Source organism: Lichenostomus cassidix, chromosome 2 (genome assembly GCF_008360975.1).
Source record: "Lichenostomus cassidix isolate B80296 chromosome 2, HeHo_3.0, whole genome shotgun sequence".
Lineage (NCBI taxonomy): Eukaryota > Metazoa > Chordata > Aves > Passeriformes > Meliphagidae > Lichenostomus > Lichenostomus cassidix.
The window spans coordinates 21,434,794-21,448,187 of record NC_139482.1 but is presented as its reverse complement, the minus strand read 5'-3'; the positions used below and the strand labels follow the sequence as shown (position 1 = coordinate 21,448,187).

The window sequence follows — 13,394 nt, the reverse complement described above, 5'->3', positions numbered from 1 at the left end:
CCATATTCAATAGTTTTCTGTATATGGAATGAACAAAGGCTCCTATTGGAGAAAGGAGCACGCAGTTCAAGGCAGTAACATGCCACATAAATCCAAAGTAGCTGAATTTATTTTGCAAAGAAAACTTTCAATCTAGAATTTCACAACTTTCCCAAATCTGACTTGCACCTTAGTATTTACTTACTGACTAATGGAATAAGGGAATTATCCAAACTATGGTGCACAAGCCACAGGGATCATCTCATTGCCTTTCTTACAAAGACCAAGATTTTTAATTACTGCAGGAGGAAGTTACAAGCTCATTTTAAGAGCCAGTGCACCACAGTTTTAAGAATTTCTGGGAATTGCTTCTCTTCTTCTTCAAAGTTATCTTACAGTGTAAGGAGCTGTGTCTCCTGAGACACAGGAACTGAGTGCTCTGCAAAACCAGGCATCTCATCTCCAGCCTGGCAGATCTGGTTTTAAAAGTGCCAATCCAAATGCTGGAGCAGATGTAGAGTGGCTTCTGCAAAACATGACAGGACCCAAAGAGGCTGCCTAGTGTCACAGGAGACTGCAGAGAAGAAAGTTGTTTTTGGAACTATGCCTTCTTCTTCAGTATATAATTGCTCTTCATTTCTTCAACTGCTTCCATAAGCAATTTCTTACCAGCACAGGGTTGGCCTTGTCAAATAATATACTTTATCTACCTATCTCAGTCCTGGTTTTGTTGTTATTCAGAGCAGAGAACAGCAGGGGATCTCCTGAGCTAGTGTAAATTCTTATCTTATTATGGAGCTCATTTCACTCATGGCTCAAAAGTGAGATTTGGCATTTGGCACATTCTTTGACAACTACAAACTGAAGAGCTCAGAAAAAGCACCAACCAGAAAAATAATGCAATATAAAAAAGACCCACAAAACACAGCACCAGGGATTTTTTTTCTCTTTAAAATTATCATTTGGACTTTCATGCCCACAAGCAAAATTCAGGAATGCAGTCAAACACATGTGCACAGCTCCCACTGAAGTTTGTAAGGAGTTTCATATGCTTAGTGAAGTGTAAATAATTTTCTATGAGCCTCTTAGAGTTTATTTGCACACCTGCTAGAATCTATATGACCAGTATGCTCAGACATTATTGCATCTTATTTTTCTTTAAATGTAAGTTGATTTAGAGAATGAAAATGGTTGCAGATGTCCAGCAAAAACAGCCTTATTTTGCATTCTTGTAATGCAAATATGACTGCTACAAAAACTGAATCATGAGCTGATGCTTTCATCAATTATGAGATATGCCCTCTTAGCACTTGAAAAATTAATAAGTAATATTTGAAAATGTGTCTATGGTACATTTCCAGTTTTCTTTTGGCTTTTTAAATCCATATTGAATATAAGTATCATGACCACTCCAAGCATGCTAAGAATCAGTATCATCCAATATGAGTCCTGAGAGCTGGTCTTTGGAATATGTCTTTACCATGGCAATAGTTTAATGATTGCTTAGTATATTAAAAAAATACCTTGAACATTTTATGGTATCATCATGCCATCTAGAGGTGGCATATCACTGAGACTCCCACTTATCCTTGGGGCCAGAACAAAGCAGAATACTGGGATGGAGGCCTTTAAAGAGAGCCTTTCACTAGGATGGAGATAATGCCATATGGCGTGGGCCCTGTGCTGGGGAGTGTATCTGGTGATTCAGGGTAGCAGGGGCAAGAAATCCTCCTACAAGGTGTACCTTTGGGGCTTCTGGTTCTGCCTAACTTCTGATCCCAAACCAAAAATACTGATTTCTTTCTCGCTCTTCATATCCCATACAAAGCCACTCAGCTGAGCAGAGATCAGCCTGACCACTTGCTCCTGGTTAGGAACAAGGAATACCCACAGCCAGCCCTGGGTTGCACATACACCCTGTATAGGATCAAGGAGAGGAAGGTAAGTCCGTTCTGGGAACCTCAGTGCCAGGACCCAGAAGGAAAAGAATGGCAAATATGCTTGCATTTTCTCCAAATATGGAGAAATTCAGTGAACTAACAGAACAATCTTCAGATATAGCACCCATTACAGAGAGAGACCAGGAGCAATGGAAAGCTCAGCGGCATGAAAAATGCCATTTTCAAGAAACTCTCCATCTGGAACATGGAACATGGACATTCTACATCCAAACAGTCCACATCACCAGCTGCAGAAGAACTGTGGGCCCATTTAGAGTTTTAGAGCCCCTATAGATAGAGTCCTATAGAGTTTTGTGTCTGGTACTGATAGGTGAATGTCCTCTGCCTGACATCACCTGTAGGGCTCTTATCTCCCTGTACTTACCTTTGCTCTCCCCTGCACAGACTTTCATCCCAGTTAGTGCCTAAACTAGTGACAGACACACTAACAGATCCTTTCTCCATTGCCTAACTTCTTCTTCTCATTAAACACATGGAAACATAATATTTGAGGCTGCTCCAACAGATTTGGTTGCAATTAGGCCATGGGTTTCAGCACTGTTAGTCAAAGGCAGGAAATGCTATTCCATGGACCTCATTAGGAAATAAGTTAGGCATTCAAAAACCCATTGCTTATTCACAAAAGAAAAATAAGCAATGGACAATCTGTTGATTTTCTACCCAGCTCCACTAGAAACTGTGCTGCATCTGGCACTCCATATTCACCTGCCTATGAAATCCTACAAAGGAATAAACACTGTAAAGATCAATGCTGTTTGAAACAGTAAGATGAGTCAAGTCCATTTCAAAGAGGAAACTTTAAAACAGACAGCCAACCTTGCATTCACCACATGTTCCCCATCATGACCCCTTGATTTCTCCTACTTCCCTCAAATAACAGCTCTGAACAGGCATCGAGTATTTCTCATAGATAGTTCAGGATGGAACTGGCCCCAGAAGGTCTCTGGGCTTCTCTGGTCCAACTTCCTGCTCAAGGAAGGATAAGGTGAAATCAGAACTGCTTTCTTAGAATATTGTCTAGTAAGGTCTTGAAAACCTGCAAGGACAGAGGTTGCACAACTTATATCCTCAAATTCTTCCACAGCTCCACTGTCCCCATGGGGAACAAGATTCCCACTGTTATCCAGTCTGGATCAGTTGTTCAGCTTACACTGTCCTTACCCTCCCACCACACACCCCCATCATGGGGTGGCTCTGTGTTTTCACAACCTCCTTGTCTCCAGTGGGGCACTTTGGTCCCTCCCAAAGTCATCTTGTCTCCAGGCTGAGCCAGTGCCATTCTTTCAGCCTCTCCCCCACGACAAGTACAGTTCAAGTGTGCAAACTCTCTCCTTAACAAGGAGAGCAGAAATAACAAAGCCATGAAAGAACTACTGACAATGGGACTGCAGCTGGAAACTGGCAAGAGATATATGATCCTGTTTAGTTATGTTTCTTAACTTCTTTTACCTTTAGGTGATTCTTGTCCTGTTTTTAAGGATATAAGAAGAGTAAATTAAATAGGGGTATTGCATAGCAAAACTATTGAGAAAAACAGAAATATCTGTTCCCTGTAGCAAAAATCTATTGCTTGGTTTACTTTGTGCCTCCTATTACATAGAAAACCTATGGCTGAATTTGCTTTACTGTCTGCTGTTATATTCCTACAGCTAAAAGAACAGAACAAGCAAACGACAGCATTGAGAAATAATATGAAAAATAAAATCTCAGCTCAGTGCCCTTGCAAAACAGCATCAAAGGCATTCTGGAAAAAATCCTAATCACTAGAAATTTATGTCAAAAGTAGTAATTAGTATTGTAATTATCCTACAGCCTTGGCATCTGTCTTATATAAGCATTAAAGCCCCAAGAAAGCAGGTCAGCACAACTGCAGTTGACACAAATACACAAGATGGGAAGAACCAACGAAAACTCTGAAAAACATCAAGCTGACCATATCTGCTTGCTTCGCGCTCCTCAAAGCAGCCGAATGCTGAGAAGTGGCACGGAAGGGTGAACGGCCACGCCGAGCACACACCGGACGCACCACAGCAGCAAAGCACGCTGGCAGGCTGTGGCACCCGGGGGACAGTAGTGCGATGGGAAAGCAGTAGAAACGAAGGAGGCATAGGCTCTTGGCTTGGGATTCCAGGAGGTTTATTGAAGGATCACAGGGAAAGGTGAAGGACAGCAAGGAGGGAGGAGAGTGGGGGGCGGCAGCGGGGCAGGAATCCAGAACTCAATAGCCCAGAACAAAGGGCTGCAGGGGGTTAAAAGGGGGGGAAACGGGGAGTGGCCAGCCCCGAAGGGCCAACCAGGGAAAGTCCAAGGGGAGAAGGACAGGGGTACAAACCAGTAACCATACAGCGAGGGAGGGTACAAAACTTTTACACCAATGGGGTGCCATGCTGGGGAGAACATTCTAGAACAGAAACCATATATGGGACAAAGGCAGGGAAGTGCATGGGGCCAATAAGCTTATGACATGGTACATAGTAATGTTTCCAGCCGCAGGGTCCTCTGGGTTGTGACAAGCTTGTTGCCCTAACTTTGACAGTGACAGCTTTCACCTCAGACCCAGGATTCCTCTTCCATGGTCATTGACCCATGCGGCTGGTTGCCCATGCTTATCTGCTTAAGGGCCACTGCAACATCTTCTTTCACTTGGACAGTGCTACATGGGACACTGATGTTTTCACCAAGCTCCCAGCACCATCTTAATTGTGCATTATTCAACAATTCCTCCAATAGAAAATTCATAAGCTGTTTTGGAAGCAGGAGTTACTCCATTGCCAGTCATGTCTCTAAACAAAAACCAGTCATTTCCACTGTGCTTTGTGCTGCATTCAGAGTTCTTGGAGCACTAAGCTCTTGTCTCCACTATCCTGAGAACTGGAGTGGTTGCAAGGCCACCATGGGCCACTTCAAGGAGTCTCTCTGCCCATGCTAAGCTGGAAATCCTGACCAACATGCTGTGGCAGCCGCAAATTGAACTATTATCTGCAGGTGTGGCTCAACCTCTTTGAGACACTTTTGTCTCTCCTAGCAGAGCAGAGTGTTAACAGCAATCGATGACTGTAGTGCTGTTGCAAGACAAGTGTCATATTTTGCAGCAGAGTAGTAAGGGTAGATGGACTCTGGTTTGGGTTTCCCTGGAGCATGGAGGTCGGTCATTCCCATGGTGGTGGGAGGATGTCTGTCAGCAGGGCAGAGTCACTGTGTTCTCAGCTACCCTTCCTCAGCCCATGAGGCCAAAATGCCAGACACCTATGACATCTGCTCTCTCTTCTCTCCCCTGCCACAGCTGTGCAGGAGAGAGGAAAAAACTAACACACACACACTGGACTCGTGAGTTGACATAAAGCAGGTGGGAGGACTGCACCCTGTGGACACTAGGGTGTAGATGAAGCTCTGAGAAAGGGCAATGCAGGCTGAAAACTTAAAGTTGCAAAGTGATTTATTAACCTAAACAACGTCAGAGGATAAATGGGAAGTAAAAAAAAGCTCTAAAGGTACTGTTTCTTCATGCACTCTCCTCCCTCCTTCCAACCAACAGCTCGGGGAAGGGGAGCAGGGTATGGGGTTTTTTTTTAGTCAATCCATCACCACAGTTCTTCTGCTACAAACACTGTTTCTCTGCTCACCCCTCTCCCTCCTTCCAACCAACAGCACAGAGGGGGCAGGGTGAGGGGATTTTTTGGTCAGTCGTTCAGAGAGTGGAGTCCTCTACTTAGCCATGGGGTCCCTCCCATGGGAGACAGTCCTCTGGGAACTTCTTTGACGTGGGTCCAATCTCACGAGCAGCAGCCTGCCCGACTACGGTCATGAATCCATGAGTCCACAGGGTGCAGAGCTCCAAGCCAAGGCCAGGCTGCTTCCACCCCAGGAGCACGGCCTTTCCCTCTCTTGCAAGGCCTTTCCCTCTCTTGCAAGGCCTTTGCAACTTTAACTCTCTACATGGGATTCCCAGTGGATCACAGCTTCCTCCAGGCATCCACCTGCTCCTCTGGCGTGGGCTGTGGGTAGAATTTCTGCATTCTTGTGGACTCCATGGGCTGTAGGGGGACCTGCTGCTCCCCTTATGGCCTTCACCACAGCTAGCAGAGGGTTTTTGGTGCCTGGAGCACCTCCTCCCCACCTTCCCCACTGACTTTGGCATCTCCATGCTGTTTTCCCCTCACATATTTTCACCTCCTCCTCCTCTACCTAAAAAGAAGTGCATGCTCACATTGTTTTGATTTCTTCTTAAATATGTTTTCTCAGAGGCATAACCAGCACCTCTAATTGGCCTACACTTGGCCAGCAGCATGTCCATCATCTTCAGAGCCATCAGAGATTGGCTCTGCTGGACATGGTGAAAACTTCCAGAACTTTCACACAGGACACACAGGAGCCAACTTTGTGCCACTCCCCACCCACTAGCAAAAAACTGGGGTAAGCAAAACTAACCCATGAACACAGGGGTAAGCCTTCTCCCAACCCTTGAGACACCTCTTCAGGCCTACCACAAAAGCTTTTGAAGGGTTTAAATTTTTCTTAGATGCTAAACATACCTTGCTGATGTTCTGGGCTAAGCAAAACATACCAACACATTGCCACACTCTCACAAGGTGGGGTAGACTTTGTCTTAGCATCCATATCCCATTCTGGATTTCCTCTGTGGGCATGTGCACTTGAGGCACTGAGACAGGCCCCAGTTAACTTTGGCTAGTGAGGATAATTTAAAATCTCCTTTTTGCTGTTTTCTTTCTCCAAAGATTAAGATAAAAGAATCAGATAAAAACAGCACCAGGTTTGATGCCACAACAAATCTCCTTTTTTCCAGTCTCTGTAACTTCCAGTCTCTTAGAACTGTAAAACCAGATGCTTTAGAGAAATAATAGCAATAGTAATTTTATCTCAACTCATATAACTAAATATAGTATTCTTATGCATAAATGTTTCTAAAAACTCTGGACATCTGCTGTAAAATATTGTAGGTTGAGGCTTTCTGTTTTGAAAACAAAAGCTCAGCCATTAATCTCTCTATATTTTTTTCAGGTTAATTAATTTGCTTCCTTTACAGATTATCAGAATCTCGGCTCCCAGTGTGGAGGTGAAATTTTCCTAAAACTAGGCACAAGGCTATTCAGTTTGCCACATTTCCTGAAAATCAGCTGTTTTTCTGAGGAACACTGAGAAGTCACATGTCCTGAGACCTCAAAATTGTGAGTAAAATTTGAGGAGGTTTTGGTCTATTTATGTGTATATATAAATGAAGGAGATTACTCATGTGCATATGGAACATGATATATTTATTAGAAAAATGATACATCTATTAGAATGTGAATGTATACTTCTCAACACAATTCTTGCTCTTTTTGCTCCCATAACAATGGAAGCTCATTAATTTCAGCTTTTACAGGATAGGCAGTTACAGTGTTTGGTTTCCTATTCCATGAGCTAATGCTAAGCTTCTCAGCAAGTGCCTGCCTTGTGAGTTAATCTTACACTCATTATCTGCACCAGCAAAAATACACCCTTGTGTCTGAAAGAAATGGCACCTTACCAGAAAACAGAAAAGCAGCTGCCCATTGTGATGAGAGAAAACAACCTGAGCATGATGTTCCTGGAAGATCACTTTGAATTGATATATAATGACAACCATCATCAAAACAAAGATAATGTCATAAAGGACTAATAGTGAGAGGGTGTAGTAATATTTGAAATAATAAAACTGGGTTTCTGACAAAAGCCTAAATAAAGAATGCGCTAACACAATCAGGAAAAGAATTAGTGGGACTGGTTTTCTTTCTAAGCAATCCCATGCTTTCTTGCTGTAATGATGAGCAATCAGTTGAAGAAAATAAAAAACAATTACCCTAGCCCTTATGTGGTGCAGCTAAGGATTTATAAAGAATAATTTGCATTCACAGAACAAGGAGGCTAGTGAGAAACCCAGACTGCTTCCACATGCACCACCAAACTCTCTTACAAGCTAATATGCAAGTCTTTTATTCTCTGTGATTCATCTTCCTGTGTGTGTCACTCACATTAACCATCACCAAAGGCAGTTGAAAGCACAGAGGTGCAATGGAAAAGCAGCCCAGAGACTCCCAGGCTTGTCACCCCTACTCCCTCCTGCTTGTCCTGCCCTGACTTGCTCCCCTGCCCAGGAGAGCACTGTTGTACAGCACTGAGTAACAGCAAGTTTTGTTTCTCAAAAGCCAAAAAGAAGGTCATTAACAAGGCCATTGGTACATACAGAAAGGTGCTACAGTGGCAGCACTGGAGCTCTGCCCTGCACCACTGGCACCAACCCACTGCAGGTGGGGCAGTGGCAGCAGCACTGAGAGGTGTCCTGCACATCCCTGTCTGCCCTGCCTCACCTCAGATCACTGAGCTCACAAAGGTCACCTTTGCTTTTGAGCTGAACTGAGAGCTACATGCTCCTCAGAGCGTTGTCTCTGGAGACGTGTGGAGCATTTTCTTTGACTCATTCCTCATCTTCCACACACCTCATTCATCTTAAGCCTTTATCACAGCTTTTATCCTTCCTCCAGCAAAAGGACAGCTGGCAGCACCTGTAAAGTTAACTGCCGGCAGCTCTCTCATCAGTACTTGGGGAGTAATCAACAGAAACACAGTCTTTGGCTTCTGCCTTTATTGCTGCTATGGTGGAATGTTAAAGTCCAACCTTTATATATGGAGAGAGCTGTTCTAAGTTTATCTTTTTATTGTCTGTTGCTATGCATACAATAAATATAATTTATCAGTGTGAGTAGAGTAGTCCCTGAAAATGGCTTGCACTGAACTATTGCATTTTTCTCAAAACACACCTTTTACTCCTTTTTCCCATCTCATCTACACTGTAATCCTTTAATCTTTGCCTGCACAATGCTTTCCAGAAGAGTCATATCCATGCAAATAACAAAACGCCTTTGCAGAGAGTGATATGGGTGAAACAGCAATACTAGGAAACAGAAAGTAGTGCAAAAGTGCTCCAGAAGTGTTGCCATGTTCATGCCACGAGCAGCTAAACTTATTAGCTATGCTCCCCATAGTATGTCAGGTCTATCAGTCTGCAACACTGACCCATGACTAAGTCCTGGAAAGACCGAGAAGCTTTGTGTTATGTATCTCAAATATGAGATCTGAGTGTTTGCACACAAAGTCCTAAGACAGAACTTTCCAGAAAGATATGCCTTATCTCTACAATTTTTCCAAAAACCCTTTCATTTTGTCTCCTTTGCCTTGGAAATCTGCCCATATCTGTTCCCCTGCAAAATGTAGAGGCTGCCTCTTGTAAACCAAGCTCTTCTACAAAAAGCACACAAAGCACACTGAGTTTCAGATGTGTCCTCTACTCCTTGCAGTCACCAGCTAGTTACTTCCCTGTAACTGCTCTCTTCTGGATTTTCCTTTCACACTGATCTATATCACTGTAGCTTCTTCCTCTTTTGGTCTTTGAGCATAAGTCTGAGCACACAGACTTATCAAGAATACATTAACACCTGAGGTTTTTATTTTCTCCACAATGGCTTATGGCCTTTCCATTAAAAGTTCTGCAACTCTTCAAGAATTACTTTTATCTTTTTTTTCCCCTCTCCTTTCCTTCCACATAAATGGAAGTGCAGGAATTGGAGAAAGCCATTCATATCTGTGAGCTTAAGGCCATAACTTAAACCTTTGTAGGAATTTAACATATTTCAATTACAATTTTGCACCCTGGTCTTTGCCAGTGCTCCTCCCAGCCTTACAGTCAAAAGCACAGGCTGGTAAACATTTCAAAGTGAGTGTATCCATTTGTTTTTTCCACAGCAACCTGGAGAACAGAGCTGGACTACCAAGAGTGAGAGCCAGGGATGGCAATCACGAAGGATTGTGCATTACTTCCTGCTAGGAAGGCTAATGGAGGTCCCAGAGCGATGGCTATGTGTTATGCTGACAGAAAATGTGTCTCAGCCAGTGAGAAGGTCTTCTAAGGTATCAGTACTGTTTCTAGCTCCTATGCTATTAGTGGAGAGTGAAGGACTCACAAACAAAGGGTTGGACTTTCCCAGGGAAGGTTTGAGTTTACCAGGGCAGTGTGTTCAGAAAAATTCCCGTTTTCTATCTGACCTGAACTGCCTGTCTCAGATGCAGCTGTGTAGCCCAAGCCAAGACTCTCCATGTCCCAGCCTGACCTCCAGGCTGGGCCACATCTGCTCAGGTAGCAGTCACACCCCCAGGGTCAACTGTTGTGTAATAAAATCTAATCAGGATATCTGAGTCACTTCCTGCCAAACCTCTGGGATTTGGTACCCATTGTAGGACTGTGCCCTTGCCACCAGGATGCATCCCATCCTACATGGTGATAACGACCAGTTCTCCTCTTGAAGCTGGCTGCTGTAGGAAAAAATAAAAAGCAGATACTGTGTCAGTGTTTCACTGCCCCATGCATGGAGAAGGGGCATTTGTCTGTAGAGGAAACCCTGCAGGACTGCCACTGCACTGACCACATCCACAGTGCTGCAGCCACGTGTCTCCTGGCTGGGCTGGACAGGCACCAGCTCAGGCCCCACAGCACCACAGGAACTTTTTGTCTCCAGCAGCTTCACACAGATCCTCCTAGGGGCTCCCGATTTCTTAAGGGCTAATTTCTCAATTTTCATCCAGTGCAAACCTTATGCAAAGAATTACTGTGCAGTCAGAAAAGAGGCAGTTCTTAACATGGAACAACAAAAATCCTATGTTTTAGTGTGCTAGACTGCTGAGATATCACATGAGTAGGTGAATTGGCTGGTTTTTCCTTTGATATCACATAAATAAAATTAACAAGTAGATTCTTCGTTCATCCCAAAGATATCTTTTATTTCAGATTTACTACAGTGTCAGTACAGAGACAAATTTTGTTATGATGTTCTCCAGCACAAGGTTGAATAATTGAACTGTCAGGCAAGAAACTAGTTGAGATCTTTAAAAAACATTTATAACTGTTGAATACAGAAGCATTGTAGGGTTTTCAGTACTCATTTGTTCCCTCTTTAAGGCTTTCAGATCATTCAAATTGAGTCAGACATTATTATTTTAAAGGATGTTTCTAATATGTTATTATATTATGTCTACAGAAATTGAACATTCATCAGTCCAGGCAAGGTTGTCAGTTTTTAGAACCACAAATATTTATGTATTATGCATTGATATCAATCACAGCAGAGTTATGCACATTTTTCTTCCCAAAAGAAAACAGGTACACACATGTTCTTTATTATTCTCTTCTCTTTTGAGCCTACTTCTCACAAATGAGAACTGCTACTTTTATATCTTAACAACTAATAACTCTTTAAATATTAGAAAACACTCTGTCCTGCCTAGGCTAGAAATAGGACCCAAATTTCCCACACATTAGAAAATAAGGTACTGTAGCGGCTTCCTTAAATAGAGAATTGCAAACACAAATCCACAGCCAGGTGGAGATTGAAAAGTTTACAAAGGGATTTGGCAAAGTACTGCTGATTGCAACAGCACACAGAGAGACAGGGAGATGCCAAAACTTCTCCAATTATACAGTCATGTATTGCCATTTAAACTGCTGCAATCTCCTTAGGGATACCTTCATCCTTGAGGTTGTGCCTCCCCTGCACTCTGCTCCTGTGTGGAAAAACTATGCTGGTGTGAACGTGCCTCTCTGCATGCAAGTGTAGTTGGTTTTTCCTTTGATATCACATAAGTAAAATGTGAAGAAATCAAAGGCAACCCAGGCGTTCAGAGCAGCCACGGTGCCACCGTGCCCTTATGCCCATCCAGCCACCACCCATGTCCCTGTGCCCTGCCACGGCCATGGGGCCAGCCCTGCCCCTTGCTGCCAGGGAAACCCTGCTGGTTCCAAGACACTCTTTGGAGCCACAGGGTGTTCCCTACAAACAGCCTTAATTAGTGACAGCAGCGCTGACAATCGATAATGACAGCTCGAGCAATATCCAGCTACAACAGGGCAATAAACAGAAATCAAATCTTTCATATTAGGTCAATTAAGCTGTAGGCAATAAGAGTCTCTTAAGCCACCAGAGTGGCAATTTAAATAGATTACTGAGGCTTTAAAAAGTCTTTATGCGATGTGGGTTTTATCTGCTGACATGGCATTTTCCCAAATCTTTGCACAACTTGCAAAAGCACCGCCAAAGCTGCTTCTTATCAGCACCACAGTGCCACCTCAGCCAGTAGTAAACAGAAAGCTCAATAGCAGTGTTGAGTACAGCAGGCTGTGGGACTAGGCAAACAGGGAATGAACAGCAGTCTTTGAGTAAGGAGTTCCAGAAGAGATAATGGAATAGCATAAACAAATAAGAAATCATCTGCAATGTAAAAATGAGTGAACAATTGGCCCACCTCCTAAAATAACAAGACTTTTTCTTCTAATGAATTAGTCATGAGCCTATTACATTTCTTCATGCCAAATGTCTGGGTTACACCTAAACATATTATACAATAAAACATTTTCTATATTGATCACTTTTTCTCTCTAAAAGAGCAGGTTTTATTTCTCAAGAATGGATAAGAGATGTGGTTTCACCCCTAGACAGTGAAACTGGAATATCAGCATAATTCCTCTTAATACTTTCTTTTCTACTTCAGTTGTGTAATCGTTTCCATAAATATCTGTGTGACCAGGGATCCAAGTGAGCTCAATAACTACTCCAGTCGATTTCAGTTGTTCACACAGCTGTATGACTTAAGAATATATCCTTTATCCTTATTTGGATTGCTAACAGAGTCCCAGCAAAATCCAGTAGGATTTTGCCTGCTGCTGTGAAACTGACTCCTGATTCATATCAACCTGCCAGTTTAAAGCTGGGATAATACAATTACCTAGAGCTAGATCTTGCAGCCCTACTTACACCCATGAACAGAAGAAAACCCAGGAACCTTTGAGTAACTCACAGGGAAAAAAATCCAGACAGTGTGATTTGTGGATACATATATTAGTGTTTCCAAATAATATAGCTGAAATCAATAGGAACTTTTATGGAAGCCTCTAAACAACCTGCATCCTTGGGCAAAATTAAAAGATAAGTACTCAACCAGTACATTATTAATGCCAATATGTCATATCCATATTATTAACATTAAAGACAATTTATACACTGTAATGTTTGGAATATTAAAAGACACAGATAAAGGGGAAAATCAATTTTGACTGAGAGGTTACTGATTAATGTAATTTTAACAATACCAACATGTACCAAAGTTTTCAGTACTAGTGACACTATCACTAAGTCATCAGATCTAACAGGTACTATTAAAACACTGGGAGCCAAAAGGTTTAGCTTTCTATTTGTCATGGAGAATGGCAATTATTTTTTCATTTAAACTGTTTCTTGATTCTGAAGTGTACACTGTGTTGGATTTCACAGTTGACATCTCACAAGGACCCTTTCTAAGAAAATTAGATCTTCCCACATGTCATGCTAGTGAGAACCATTAGAGTCCACGAGCAATATAAGGCCAGAGAGA

The 13,394-nt window shown here is 42.7% G+C and overlaps 1 protein-coding gene across 1 annotated transcript in view; it reads left to right on the top strand.

Moving 5' to 3' along the window:
- The first annotated feature begins 1,850 nt into the window (after positions 1–1,850).
- LOC146440946 (metalloreductase STEAP4-like) overlaps positions 1,851–13,394 on the top strand; it is a 44,382-nt gene continuing 32,838 nt past the window's right edge. Inside the window, exons 1-2 of the mRNA XM_085050662.1 lie at positions 1,851–1,920; positions 9,720–9,884. Coding sequence (XP_084906788.1) covers positions 9,810–9,884 — 75 coding nt within the window. The 5' untranslated portion in view covers positions 1,851–1,920; positions 9,720–9,809. The remainder of the gene's footprint in view (positions 1,921–9,719; positions 9,885–13,394) is intronic.